The sequence below is a fragment of the Phoenix dactylifera genome, chromosome 8 (genome assembly GCF_009389715.1).
Source record: "Phoenix dactylifera cultivar Barhee BC4 chromosome 8, palm_55x_up_171113_PBpolish2nd_filt_p, whole genome shotgun sequence".
In the NCBI taxonomy this organism is placed as follows: Eukaryota; Viridiplantae; Streptophyta; class Magnoliopsida; order Arecales; family Arecaceae; genus Phoenix; species Phoenix dactylifera.
This window is the reverse complement of record NC_052399.1, coordinates 17,527,951-17,543,112: the sequence shown is the minus strand read 5'-3', so window position 1 is coordinate 17,543,112 and position 15,162 is coordinate 17,527,951. Positions and strand designations below refer to the sequence as shown.

Genomic DNA, 15,162 nt, shown 5'->3' with positions numbered 1-15,162 from the left:
AATAAAGTTAGCAAGTTGATGGTCAGAAGAGGCATGGGGTGGGATTAAGGTATACCTTACTTGCATGATTTCTCTGAACATATGCATAGAAGACTGGGTTTACATGTAACATAGGAGATATTGGGACGTCAAAGGCTTGAAAGCAGTAAGTGTGATATGTTGAGCCAACTTTGGTGTTATCATGAATAGGAGTTCAGCTTCATTCTTGATTTAGAGACAATATCATGTATCGCACACATCCATGACCATTGATATGTCTGATGCCCAGTAATCATCACTGGCTTAATCAACTTGAGCCAGCTTAGCTTCCAATTAATGATGACACGAAGTAGGATTTGTTGAAATGATGTTCTTGTAGTATACTATAATTAACTCAAGTGGAGTATCTATAGTTTTCAAATCAATGAAGAAAGCCAAGTGAATAAGGTCCTCAATTTATATCTGTTGACATCTGCATTACGAGAAAGAAAATTTAGAAAAGGTTGACTATTGAGTAATTCATGGTTTTATCTCTTTTGAAGCCATAGATCATCTAATCAACATCTCTCATGCAAAAGGTGGAGTGAAGAATTTTATTTCCATGTATGTGAAAGTGTTGATAGGTAAAGAAGGTTCATGAACTATGCAGAATTAGTAGCATATCTAAAATTGCAGACAATACCTAGTAACATGCTTGAGTCCATGGAAACATTTAATTAGATCACACACAAAGGAGAATTTCGAAGGACATTTGTTCTTCAGGTAGAGACATATTAACCTCTTATTTTTAGTCCGTTTCATGTCCAGTTTTCTCTTTCTAGTTATGTTTTCTCTTTCTTTGTTTTTAGCTTCCCCTATTTATTTTTGTTGATGTTATATGAGATAGTCAATGCCCCCGCAGCAATATTTTGTAAATCTTTTGGAGATATGATGGTAATGTGATAAGAAAGAAGCACTATTTTGTATGGTATACTTGTATGTTAGAAATTTGTAGCAGCTTTAAGCTTTTCGGAAACTTTCTTCTTGTTTCAATACCATTTTATTGTATTGGGTGAGTTGCCACCCCAACATTGTATGCATGATCCTGTAATTGATCTTGTATATATACATATACATACATACAAACATACATGCTTGCATGCATGCATTCATACATACATACATATACATATATACATATATATATACACACACACACACACACCTAATATCAGAAGACTTAATATGCAGCTTCTCATCTTGATGTTGTGGCTTGGGTTTTATGCAAGTTTAGTGTTGGAGAATGGTCTATTGTAGGCAGGGGTTGGGTTGGGTTGTATGAACTGACGATTGTCCCGGAACAGCTGCGTGAGTTACAAATAAGCCTCTGAGCAGCTATGTTGCTGACATGAAGTTATTTAGATTCTATGCTACGACTTTCATCAAACAACCTAATAATAAGCTTTTGTTTCCTTATGAGAACTTTCCGGTCAGGTGTTGCATTCCTTCTACATCACTAACTCTTATAAGAGACCATCTTGTTAGATCTCCAAGCGGCACAGAAGAATATTTCATGAGGTTCGACAGTGCCTTTAATCCACTATAATGGCTGCCTGCCTAATATGTTTTTCTCGTAAAGAGAGGAAAAAAGGCAGCCATTTGTCTAGCTTTTCACTGGAACTTTTCACAATAACAATGGATGTGTTATAAGGACCTCTACTGGATTCTATAATAAAAATAAATGATAGTCACATTAAAACATGGTTATTTGGTTATGCTGTTATTTACAGAATATATTGCTTTTTACAAAATAAGCTAGTCTTCCAAGTTGTAATTCAATCACATGGAACTTGAGCTTAAACAAGGTCCAAATTGGCCATTATTCATGTCATACCATGGTCAAAATAATTGGGCAATGTGTAGATGACACTAGTTATTTAAATGCCGGTGGTGTTTTATGTAAAAGGGATATTTGAGATAGTTATGATAATTATAAGATTGTAATGGCCAGTGTTTTAAACCATGGTTGCCTTTTTCACATGCTTGGTTATAATCAGCCTTGAGCTATGGGTTATGCTAGTCATCTCTTATCTTGTTTAAATCAATATTTTTCAGATGAAAAAAATCATAAACACAGTTGCTCCTCTGGCACCATCACCTAAGGTGGATTCAGACACAATGGCTAAAAATATTATATAGCTATACCTTCTAGTTGATTTTGGTAATCATTGCTAAAAATAGGAGAGAGGAGAAAAAAAAGGAAGACAGAAGGAAGGAATTTGCTATTCGCATTAGGGGGTATTAGAATTAGTATTGGAACCACAGCCCTTGTTGATTGGAAAAAATACAGCAATTTTTTGTGACATGGTTATTGGTGAGATGATGAAACTATTGTCATCGTTGTTTCTCCTACTACTCTTTTCTCATTTTAAATTTCATGTGGCATTTGGTTGCAAAATAAAATCTAGAAGGGAGACATAATTCGTGAACTAGGGGTATTTTAGTATTTAGTTGGAGTGATATGTGCAGGGAATAAGGTGCAAATACATATTAGATTTTGAGATATTTTTGATTATGTCATAAAGATAAAATTCTTCCGCCACTTCTTATAGTGTTGACAACGATGAAACATTATTGGAAGGGATAAAAGCAAGCCTGTTTCCTGGTATAAATCTATTCTACCAAATAGTGGAATAGAATTATATAGGTGGGTCCACTTGCACCTTCGCACGGTATAAGTATTCGTTCTTTCCCTTTTTGGTGTTTGGTGGCAACGATATCCCCCTACTTATTCCACGATTAAACAATCTTTTGATGATTGTATCCTAGCTTTGCGCTATCCTAAGTTTTGCTCGAAATATGGTTTTCGCATGTAACTAGTTATAGTAGATTTCATGTTCTTGTAGGCTTATGTCAGGGTTGCATTTGGTCAAAGAACGAGAAAAATTGGAATAATGAAAGTTATACTTGTCAGTGTTGTTACTCCACCAGTTATGCATATTTTTGTTTGGTTAGAAATTCTTAGACTTATTCATATAACTAATTGTGCTGCTAGATTATAGTATGAAGAATAAAGTTGCTTTTTGACATAAGATATGCAAACAATATTTTTATCTCTACAATCTAACAGACCAGCATATAACTTTCCAGGTTTTTGTTCAAATAAATAATCAAGCAATCATGAGTGTGTTAATGAAATGAATAAAAGCACTAAGAATCATACAATGCTCCAACTAAAAGTAATTTTTAATTATGACAATTACCTTAAGCTAGTCATGTGTTTCTGTAAAAAGATAAATAATGTGCTTACCTTTTGTCATTTGTCTTTTTTTTGTTAAATTTAAGATAACATTGGGAAGAGAGGGGGAAGATCCAACTAAATTCACTCTCATCGTAATAAAATCTACCTATTGATATAGAATAAACAAGTGATAGGTTTCTCTAACAACAATTGTGGAAGAAGAGAATAGGGAGAACGGGGTGCTAGGGTAGAATGGGGTAAAGGCAAGGAATGAAGAGCATTTTTTTCCATCGCAAAGAATAGGGCTAGCATCAATTGAAGCATCTATGACAAGAATAGCTTGTAGAAGGATTTTCTTGGAGTAGAATAGCTTATAAAGGGATTTTCTTTGAGTATTTATACTTATGAGATTGTCATAATGAGAATTGGCCGGCGTAACTAGTACTCTTTTATGCCATATTTTTTAAAGTTACTTTGCAGATGTAAGCTTTATTCCATGTCTTATGCCTTAAGCTCCAACCAAACATGGCCTAAAAGTTGGATGGGGATCAAGGATATGAGAAATTAGCATGGTCATTGCAAAAGCTATTTCCAGTACCCCTCTCTCCTCCTGCACACAAGAAACGTACCTTCAATTTGTATATAAATTTTTATGCATACATCTTAAAAATAGCATGATTTCTTGGACTGTATATCTGTACCCTCCCAAGCTTCTGAATGCCGATAATTGATTAGGATGCTAATTATGAGCACAATACTCAAAATAAACTCCGAAGCCATGTCTCCCACATTTTCCCTAGTGCACATTTTAAAAAAGAACCCCAAAAGTCAAGGGCTTTTTTTTATTAAGCCTCTCTATCTATCCTTTTCCTTATCAAACCATCTTTTCCATATGCGAGTTCTCCCTTCATTCTGAGTCCCCTTCTTCTTCAAGTCATTCTCTCTTTTTCGATCTTTGCACCAAAGAGTTCATGAAATATAAGAAATGACATGTATATAATCTCTTATGTTAGATAAGACTAGAAAATCGTGATGAACACCATATTCTGAAAACCGTGCAATAATTTACTTATGTGTCATTTAGCTATACAAATAAAAAGCATGTTTTGAAAGCTGTGTATTTTGTACCCAAAAAAAACCATGTATTGATTTACACAGAAATGTGCATTGGATCACTACTGTGTATGTATCAAAAAAACTTGCACTATATATCAAGAAATCGACGAGCATGTATAAACCAACTATGTAATATATACCAGTAAATATGATATTTTAAAAATTATGTATTAATTTATTTGAAAATGTATATTAAGTTACTAGATGATTAATTTGCTAAGTTTGAATCATTCGACCGTAACCGTATATCAGTGAATATTATATGTTGGAAACTATGTATCGATTTATCTAAAGATATATATTGACTTGCTATATGATTAATTTGTTTGATATGTATCACCTCCTCATGTAGCATGTAGCGGTCAAAAATATATTTTGAAAATAAGAAATAAAGAGGATGCTATATATATATATATTAATCATGAAATTGATGACTATATTGGTAGGAGGAATCTTTAATTTTTTTTTTTTTTTAAAGATAGGCAGTATGAAAAAAATATGGTAAAAAAAAAAAAACAGTTCCATTCCATGACACCCAAAAGTAGGCAACCATTAGGGGCTCGTTTGCTTCGCGGGAAGTATTTCCCTCCTAGGAATATGATTCCTGGGAATTAGATTCCTAGGAAGAGGATACCTAGGAAAGTACTTTTGGCATGTTTGGTTAATCATGGGAAAGTGACAAATTTCCAAAGTGCTTTTGTTTGGTTGACCATCCACTTTCCTAGGAAAGTTATGTATAATTTCTATTATGCCCTTAATAAAAATTAGGTCTTTAATGCCTCTTTAATGCTTCTTTAATGCTGAAGGGTCTTTTTGGAAAAAAATAAAAAATGAGTGATTCCCACCTCATGGGAAAGTAACTTTCCAATGTTTCTCATGGGAAAGACTTTCCCATGAAATGTGGGAATCATATTCCCATGGAAATACAACTTTTCCATCTTTCTCCTTTGAAAACTCCAACCAAACAACAGGCATTTCATTACTTTTCTGTTGACCACACTTTTTTTCCTCTTTTTCCTGCGAACCAAACGAGCCCTAGGAAATCCGAAGCCCGCACCGCTCTTATAAAGTCGGCATAACTTTCATTCTTTAGACAATAGGGAGCCTCCTCTATACGCAGTAGACGTATCTATATTCGTTCTCCCGACGACGCTGTAGACGTTGGCGGTTCCTTTATTCGAAATCGGCGCCGCTGCCAATTTTTCGCAGCGTGGCCGCCGGGCCGAGAAACCCTTCTCTCCCAAGATCGCGGACGCGGCGGCCCTCTCCCCCCCATCCGCGATGGCGTCGGGCTCCCCTCGTTCCCGCATCGATCAGGTCTCTTCCCTCCCCTCTCGAACCCTAAATACCCCGAGCCTTCCTTCTCTCCTTCCTCCCGTTCTTCTCTCATATCTTTCTTTTTGCTAATGCCTAAACAAATCCTTTTGTTTTAGACCAAGAACAGTTTCGTTTCTCGAGATCTTGAAGTAGTTGCAAGCTAATATGTATTTTACTGATTATACTAGTGTCTTCTTGATTCGATCTTTCTAATAACGATCGAGAAATTTGTTTCTCTTGGATCAGTAATTGTTTCTTTTCTTGAAGTCTATGGTTACCTGCAAAATAAAATCCTTTCTCATTGATTTTGCTGCTCATCGTCTGTTCTTGGTTTGATGATTAGTTCTTTGCTTCAAGAAAGCGGAAACCTCCGGTACCCAAAGATGAGAAGAAGTCTGATAAAGATCCCAAGAGCCCGCTCGGTGGATCACCCAGTGCAAAAGGCAATCTTGATAGTTATCTCGTCAAGTCTCCCGATGCCAGTTCTTGTGCTGGCCGTGGCGCGGTCTTGTCGAGGCATGACACCGTCAGAAGAAATCTGTCATCGGAGATCAGCTCGGCTTCTGATGTGGCAAAGAAGCCCATCTTGATATCATGTTCCTCAGGAAGTGGAGGTTCATCAAAGAGTGTTGAAGGCCAGTCTGGGGTTCGAATAGGAGCATTGGGCGAGGCACCAGCTGATGTTCTTGGGTCTGGAGAGCAAGGTCACACCCTCGATGACCCTTGCGGTGTTGGTATCGCGACCAGGCGGAATTCAGAGCTCAGGAGGTTTGCAACTGATTTTCTTTCTCTGTATTGCAGGTAATGATGATTTTGCTCCTCTTTTAGGTTTTCAGTCTGCACTTTATTCTCATCATATACTAGACAGTATAATTATTTTAGTTTGGCATTGTATTCATATTGCTTTCTCGGAAAGGCAGTGCCATTGCTGTTTCTTGAAATGTCCTGAATTTTTGTTTCGCATGTGATTCACTGGTCCTTTTCTCCAGTGATCTCCCAACTGCTGTGAATATTCCTGTGGAACAAGAGTTGAAGGGTCCAAAGAGAAATGGCAGCCCATCTCTCTTAGTTGCATGCAACAAAACTTGTGCAAAGAAGCAATGTTTTTTGGATCAGAGCAATCTGTCCCAAAAACCTTCAAAGTTTGAGTCAAGCGCTAAGCCTGAGGAAGCACATGCTGTTCATTGTGAGGATCTTGATGTGAGTTCTGACAAACCTTCTTGTCAAGTTCTCTATCTCATTGATGAGTGAGTTAAAATGATGCAGGGATCAGGTGGTAAGCCCTATGAGGAAAGTGATGGTGGAGATGCAAGCCTCAGAAGATGCAGTACGACTCCCAATTCTAGCTTAATGAAGACAGAACATTGTTTGCCTGATTTGTCAACCAATGTCTTGGCTGCTGGTGTGACTCCTAGATCTGCATCCAGGAGTTCCATGTTCTCGCCAGGTGATGAGTTTTGGAATGAAGCTATTCAAGTTGCTGATGGTTTACTTGCTCCAGTTGATAAATTACCTGAAATTCTGTGCTTTTTAAAAAGCGGAAGATCTGGGAATAAGTTATTGCAGGACAAATCTTCTTGTGCTATTCCTCAGGGTGCTAAAAGTTTTTCTAAATTGGACAGTGATGATTTAGCTGCTCGGGCTGTGGTACAGAAAGGTTGTGCGAAGCCAATAGAGAAGCCTGTTGAAGCACCTATAATGTTGCTGTCAGGCAGTCAGCAAAATGAGGTATCCCCGTTGCCTGTGAAGCATTTTGACTTCTGTCAGGAGGAAAATGCACATGATCGTGATGTGGATGTAGATGGAGTTGGTACTCTTGCAGGGATTGGAGATGTAAATAGTGGTTGTCTGAAGCAGAAATGTCTAGTGACCTCAGACATTTCAAAATGTCATGAAGATCGGGGCAAAACAGAAACTTTTGAAGAAGTTCCTAAATCTTCTTCAAACACGTCATCAGATATGAGTCCTCCTGATTTATCTTATCCAACTAGAAATTTGCCACACATTGTGGACAACGGTTCTGATTTGTCTATACATGAACGGACACGTGGTTTGCTGATTCAAGGGAATGGCTCCAAGCATATGCACAAGGACAAAAGTTTATCTCATGATATGCCACTACCTCGTTGTGATGCTGATGATACAGAGAAAGAAACCCATAGTAGATCAATTGCTTATGGCTATTGCGAAGAAGCCACGACTCCATCCAGTTCTATGCTATTGAATGATCATTTGAAGCTTACCAATTGGCTTCCTTCTGAAGTATGCAGCGTATACATGAAGAAAGGGATATCAAAACTTTACCCTTGGCAGGTTTGCTTCTATTTTCCTTTTCTTCCAGCATATCATGAAAGAAGCTAAAACAACTGTGATACGTAATGTTTTCAGAATTTCCTGATGTGTTTGCAATGTTATTTCTCTTAACTTCTTCTTTTCTTTTTCTTCTTCTTCTGTATATCTCTTAATTTCAGAGCTAGATAAGGGGCTTCCTTGTCTTATCCTTTGTTTATCGGTGAATGAAAAGGTTTTTATGATTTTTATCTTTAGGAGTTGGCTACATAACACATTATATCACTTGAATTTGCATGATACATATTCTTAACATGGACATCCGAGTGTGATGATTGATATTCTAATAACTATTGAATATAAGTACCAATTATGTAGGGGCACTCTAGAATCCTTTAGGGGGCCGTTAATTAGAATGAGAGTGGGGGTGAGAATAAGAAGGGTGCGCGTAGTTTGAACAAGTTTATGCATTGAAAGGTTCCTGACTTCCTGTTCTGTCAGCAGCATCATATCCATCTTCTCATGTAATGAAGCCTATGCATTCAAAGCCATTTGATTGCTGGCTAATAGCTTGACAGTTCTTTGCTGAATTTCACTAGGAAGAATTCTTTTCCAGTTTAATCATTATGCCATCCTGACTTGTTGCATTCTTATTTCCTGCACAAAGTTATTGAAGTTTAGCAGTTATGCATATGTTACCAGTTTTTCTCCTTCTAAAATTGCTTTTTTTCTCCAGTTCCTTTTTATATCCCTTCTTTGACCACTGCATCTTCCCCTTTTTTTCCTTTGTTTTGACAAGAACAAAATGTATAAGGTTGTCTAGATATCTTAATTTTCTATTTTGTTAGCACAGAAGAAAACTTGGCGTGGCCTAGCCTTGTGTCTTTATCTGATAGTAATAATCACCTACAAGCATGGTATGCTGTACCGATCGGTACCGGGCGTACCGTACCCATACTGATGGATACCGGTATCGGTATGCCGTGTCGGTACATCTAGTATACCGCATACCGTACCGTACCGACACTCTGTACGCCTATGCTCATGGTCTGCCGTACCGGTCGGTACGGGCCGGTACCGGCCGATACATACCGGTACCGGACCCTACCGGTACGGTACAGCTACATATTTCGGTACCGAACCGTACCGACCGGTACCGACCCATACCGACTCGGTACCGGCCCGTACCGAACCGATACCGGCCCGAACCAACCAGTCCGTACCGGCTGCAATTTTTTTTGGCTTTTAGCCCCATCGGTACAGTACCGGTTCGGCTCGGTTTGGTTCGGTACCGTACCAGTACCGATGCCCACCGGTACATCGGTACAGTCGGTACCGCGTACCTTGCCTATGCTAGTGCGGCACCGATACGGGATTCGGTACCGGTACGGCGAACGTTGTCTACAAGCCTTATACCAACTTTGTGGGAATTGATTTATAAAGATAGCTTGTGTTTAATAGCTGGAGCACTCCTCTTCCTATTTTGGTGTGTTCAAGTAGTTTCTCAAATCTACCATTATTGGAGACTGAGGCCTTTCACTCCTCTTTCATGATCCATAAACAGAGATTAAATTGATGTTGCCTTCCTTATGCATTCTCCTTGTAACATTGTTACCCATGGTTATAGGATCTATATCAGTTCGTATTTTTTATCTTTAGAGCAATTCCAGCATTTTTTATCTAGTCATTTTCACCCTATTTTTTTAAGATTTACTACACATCCACATTGGTAGTCTCACCCATGTGACTATGCCTTGTGTTCCAATTTATTTTCCAACATTTTAATTCAATAGAAGCACTGATTTCTTGCATTACATATTGTTGTCTATAGTTTTGTTGAAGTATAAATGCTTCTTGAGATGATTAGCATTGTAAATGAGCATGGTTAAATTGGTGGACTTACATATTTGCCATGTTTGACACTTGCTCAATTTTCATGCTGTCAAAGAACTTGACTTTGAATCAGCACCTTGGAGACATAAGAATTTGGCACATCAGTAGTTGGTCTCCACCACTTGATCTGATCAATAGTTTCATGGTTTCAACTTTCCAGTACTTCTTAGTCGCATAATTTTGAATCAAAACCTGACAATTTGAGCACCAGTAATCCATAGAAAATACATTAGGATTATCCCTTTTATGTGGTCTTTCATTATGCATAATTGCTGTTCAGTTCAATTGCTTATCTTTGCTGCTAGATATGCACAGTGGATTATAATTAACTAGCTGTGACATTCCTTTCTTGTCTCATTTGTGGTGCAAGTAGATATTTGGCATCTTTCTATACGTATACCACCATTCATAAGTCTATACTGCCATTCATAAGTCACAAATGTGGTTGATTTTAGTGTTAGGCTTTCCTGGTTAACACAGTTCTTCTAAATCTACCTATCTTACCTTCATGTCACCTCTTATCTTTTGACATTATTAATATTTTTAGTGCTCATTTTAACCTCTTATCTATTCAATTTGGTTCTTGTACTTCTTTCTCCATTTCTTCACTTTCATTTATTTTGAGCAGGTTTATTTACTCCTTTTGCTCCATTAAGTTTGCATTATTCCTTTTTGTTTGAGGTCCTGGAGTGTGCTAAGTGATTGGCACCACATACACATGCCCTTTGTGGTGGAGGCGAGTGGAAGGGAGAGAAGAGGAGGGGGATATGAAGGTGGCAATTGGGAGGTGATAAATAGGACAAACGATTATAGTTAGATTTTATATGTATGTAGCGATATGCGCTGGTGCTGTTATGCTTGCACAAATGCGTGTGTGATAGATGCATGCTAAAGTACATTATTCACATAGTTACTTATATATGTATTGATTGATTGGTCTCAATATTTAATCTGTAAAGTGTCTTGTGTTTTTATTTCAAATTTTACCTTGCCATACTGTTTATGTAGTTTGCTTCCATTTTTGTTGTTGGATCATTCCAACATTTTTGTAATGCTTAACACATGAAGTATGTACTTCTGTGCACATATACATGTATGTATGTGTATATGTGTATTGATATTGATTTATATTTTGATTTTCTGAATTTTCAATCTTGCCATGGTGCTTCTCTCTTTTTGTATTTTGACATGTTTATTCTAGTGCACTGTAGTATGGTCACAGATTTTCTCTACAAATTTCATAATAATTGCAGAGCTGGATAAGATTTATCGAAGACAATAAATTTGAAAATGGCTGTACAAATTCATGTTATGATGATACTCAGCAGAAGCTTAATATTTTTTTTACAACTTCGATTGGTTGAATTTGTAGGTCGAATGTCTCCTTGTAGATGGCGTCTTGGAGAAAAGAAATCTAGTCTATTGTGCATCAACCAGGTATTTGTTATAAATACTTTAAAGTTCATGAGAATCAACCTTGCCAATTGTTACTTGTTTTCTTGTTTTCACTTGTTCAGCATACCTAGATGAACCCAAGGAATAAAAATATCATGTGTTATACTTGTGGTTAGGCATAATGACTTATCATGTTGTGCATGCCAACTCTTGGCATGTGCTGGCACAAATAGATATGAAAACTCTAAGAAGACTTTGCATTGAGCATGATAAGATATGTCATTCCATCCAATTGTTTTTGAATTTAGGCAATATTTTTACTGCTTTCTGCCAGTATTTCAATTGTTTTGAACAAGTAAACCATAGTTTTTACCAGTTCAGATATCTGGCATCGTAAGTCACTCTAGATGTCTGTGCTGATTGTTGTTCACAATATGTATTAAATAATTTCATAATTTGTGTACTTATAGTCTATGATTTTGTGGATTAAATCAATATTTTTGCTGTTAAACTGGATCATTGATACGATCCAGGCAGAATAAAATAAAATCTATGTGGTTGGGTTATTGTAATTTGTTAACTTGAGCACAACATATCAATCTCCCAACATGTAATGCATCTTAAATATCTGGTAACTGTAAAATCCAATATATGGGTGCATTGCTTTAATCATTTATTTTCTTATGGTTAGATGTCCATATGATCACAAAAGGTTTTCATCTTAAGAATGCATTTTTATTTTGAAGAAATCTTATTCCCTGTGTTACGATGGTTGTGTTGATCTAAGCTAGTGCATGGTGTCAGAACTTATTGACAAGGTAATCTGATACGCTTTTATGCTGTTGGCCTAAACATGGTTAAGATCGTAAGCAATATCATTTAATTTGTTGTTTGCTATTTCTTGTGTCTTATAACCTCCTTATTATGTGACCATATGTGCCATCAATATCTTTCCCTACTTTTATCTCAAGACCTTTTAACTGTACACAGTAATTCTTTGTATGATCTCCTGCATGCTTTTCATGTCAAGCATTTGAAATTTGAGGCATTTCTATAACATATCCTTTTTGCTGCACTGCAGTGCTGGTAAAAGTTTTGTAGCGGAGATTTTGATGTTGAGGCAAGTTATATCGACTGGAAAAATGGCGCTGCTTGTACTTCCTTATGTGTCAATTTGTGCTGAAAAGGTGCTTTTAGTGACTTAATTGTAGCCAAGAAGTTTCTTAAAGACCCATTGTAAGTTAGAAACTTTTACATGTACTATTAATGGCTATGGCTGTTATCTTTTCTTGCAGGCCGAACACCTGGAACTACTTCTTGAGCCACTTGGGAAGCATGTTCGCAGCTTTTATGGAAATCAAGGTGGTGCATCACTTCCAAAAGACACTTCTGTAGCTGTATGTACAATAGAGAAGGCAAACTCTTTAATTAACAGATTGTTAGAAGAAGGTCGCCTTTCTGAACTCGGAATTATTGTGATAGATGAACTTCATATGGTAAATTGAAACATCCTTGAATCTTGTTTCTTAGCTTTTTTATGCAATTTTACAACTCTAATATTCTTTTCTTTTTTAATGTATCACCTTTTGCCCTCCTTGGTTATCTACATTAAATTGTTCTACCTGAAATCCTCATGAATCACTGATTGGAAGTATAAGACTGTCTTTTTTATGTGAGGTTAGTTTATTGAGAAATGAGAATGGTATATGAGAAAAATGTAAATGGGATGGAAATGTTGAAGTGCACGTTTGTTCAAATCATGAAGGATCAAGTTCTTGGAGGATTTTCTACTTCTCAGTAGTATCATTAATAGACATTATATGACCGAAAACTCTCTGAGATGGTCTGACCAGGTTTGCTTTATGGCATAAATCCCTTGATTTGAAGGGTGCGAACTGTGAAGGGTTCAGAATGAGGGCGGATAACAAAGGGATAATTTGGGCAATGTACAACTGAGAAGTATTTAGCTTTGGATAAGATAATTGGAAGCACTATGCATAAAACTAATCCCACATAGATCAGTTAAAGCTTACTATTTGTCTATTTCCTTGCATATAGTTATACATATTTTCAAATTATGATTTTTACATCTAGGTTTCATTTTTATCATTTTCTAATTGTATCTGCTTTTCAGATTTACTTTTTAGCAGACGAAAATGTTTAAACTTATAGCTTTTATATTTATTTTCTCTAACATGCAATAATTTGAGATGTAGATCCAATACTGTACAGGTTGTATAGCTTGAAGCATATTTTTGTCTCAAAATATTTATCTTATTTTTGTGTTTGCCCTTGAACTATTTGATTCTGTCAACCATGTGTGGTGCAGTTTACTTCCGTAAAACTGCAAGTTGTTCCAGGCTGCCATGGTAAAGCATGCTAAAAAACCAAAGCATCTGGAGACCCAGATTATCAGTGCTATCTGGTTTGCTTGAATACATGCATCAATAGAATGTAATGGAACATGGAAAGAAAATTGGATGAACGTAACTTGATTATTGTTTTTTGGATCCTTGAAAATTGGATGAATTTCTCTTACAAGACATTCCACTTTCATGTATAGATATCACTTTTCTTGCTGGCTCAGGGTGTATAATCTGAAGAAATGATCAGTTTTTGAAAGAGATTCTTTTTTGACTTGCAGGCCTACAACTCTTTAAAAGTTTCCCATGAGGTCCCATGTAAAGACATCTAAAGATCTTTAAACACAGTCCTCATGTCTCTCTCCCCCAGCTAAGCATATATGTGAAACAGGACAATTCAACTCTATTCGTTGTCAAAATAGCAACCCGAACTACATTGCCTAGGAGGCCCAAAACGTTCCCCAAACACTTTGCATAACAGCAGGTCTCTAATCCTACCATTTTGGACAAACCATTGTCCTTTTAAGGCTGCTTCCAACCGCGAGCCATACCATATGATGACTGGCAAGCTGTTTTACTCTCGCTCTCTCTCTTTCTCACAATCCTTTGCTGCTATACTTCTTTTTTCTTTTTTATCTTTTTGATAAACAATGACCATTTTGACTCTGAAGTTGGGGTTGGCTTTGGCATTTTGGTCATAAATGAGGGAATCTTGAGGATAGAACATTAGAATCTCCAAGTTGGTTCTCCTATGACAAGTACGAGTTATTACAGCCATGATCTTTTAGGTGTAATTGCATAATTGAATCTACATAATTGGTTGACTTGTGTTAGTTCATTACAGTTGTGACCTTTGAAGTGTGATTCATATTGTTTCACTATTACGATAGTATTCGTAATTACATGAATTTGTAGTTATAGAATTTACACATTAGTCTTGTGCAGCTGTATTTCTTCTTTACAGGCCTGGTGCCTTTAGATCACACTTGTGGGTCAAACCTAGAGCTCTCTGTTTTTTTTTAATTTTCTCTTTTGTACTATTGTGACGAATGGCATGCTCATTAGAGTTTTTAGATAAGACATTTGTGAAAAAAGTATCTATTCACTTAATGCCAGAGTGTCTATTAGTTCAAATAATTAATAAATGATTTCACTGAAGTTATTCTGTTCATAGTGTGCGTAGCTGACTGTAACTTAGTTCGTTTCCTTTTGCCTCCGTCTACTTTGTGGAGTGTCTTTTTCTGGTGGCTGTCATAAATTGTCACCTTGGAGGTAACTCTTGTTGGTTATAATTATTTAAAAGTAATTAGTTGCCATCATAGGTTGGTGATCAACACAGAGGTTATCTGCTGGAGCTAATGTTGACAAAGCTTCGTTATGCATCTGGTGAAGGAAACTCAGAATCATCTAGTGGAGAAAGTTCGGGTTCTAGCAGCGGGAAAGCTGACCCATCTCATGGTTTGCAGATTGTTGGAATGAGCGCCACCATGGCAAATGTAGCAGCTGTAGCTGATTGGCTACAAGTAAGTAAAGATTAGCTATTCTTGTCTCTATTGAAGTGCTGGAATTGCTCAAAAGGAAAGACAGGAT

General features: G+C 36.9%; 1 protein-coding gene across 7 annotated transcripts in view; it reads left to right on the top strand.

Moving 5' to 3' along the window:
- Positions 1-5,428: 5,428 nt before the first annotated feature.
- The window catches only part of LOC103710891 (helicase and polymerase-containing protein TEBICHI), a 31,419-nt gene continuing 21,685 nt past the window's right edge, over positions 5,429-15,162 (top strand). For 4 of the 7 annotated variants that reach the window (XM_039129107.1, XM_026806164.2, XM_039129108.1 and 1 more), the window contains exons 1-8: positions 5,429-5,632; positions 5,976-6,433; positions 6,622-6,832; positions 6,899-7,945; positions 11,187-11,251; positions 12,291-12,396; positions 12,505-12,705; positions 14,895-15,095. In XM_039129107.1, the coding sequence (XP_038985035.1) occupies positions 5,597-5,632; positions 5,976-6,433; positions 6,622-6,832; positions 6,899-7,945; positions 11,187-11,251; positions 12,291-12,396; positions 12,505-12,705; positions 14,895-15,095 (2,325 nt within the window). In that variant the 5' untranslated portion in view covers positions 5,429-5,596. Of the gene's footprint in view, positions 5,633-5,975; positions 6,434-6,621; positions 6,833-6,898; positions 7,946-11,186; positions 11,252-12,290; positions 12,397-12,504; positions 12,706-14,894; positions 15,096-15,162 lie in introns of those variants that run through there. The other 3 variants (XM_039129109.1, XM_039129110.1, XM_039129111.1) reach the window with 3 other exon arrangements.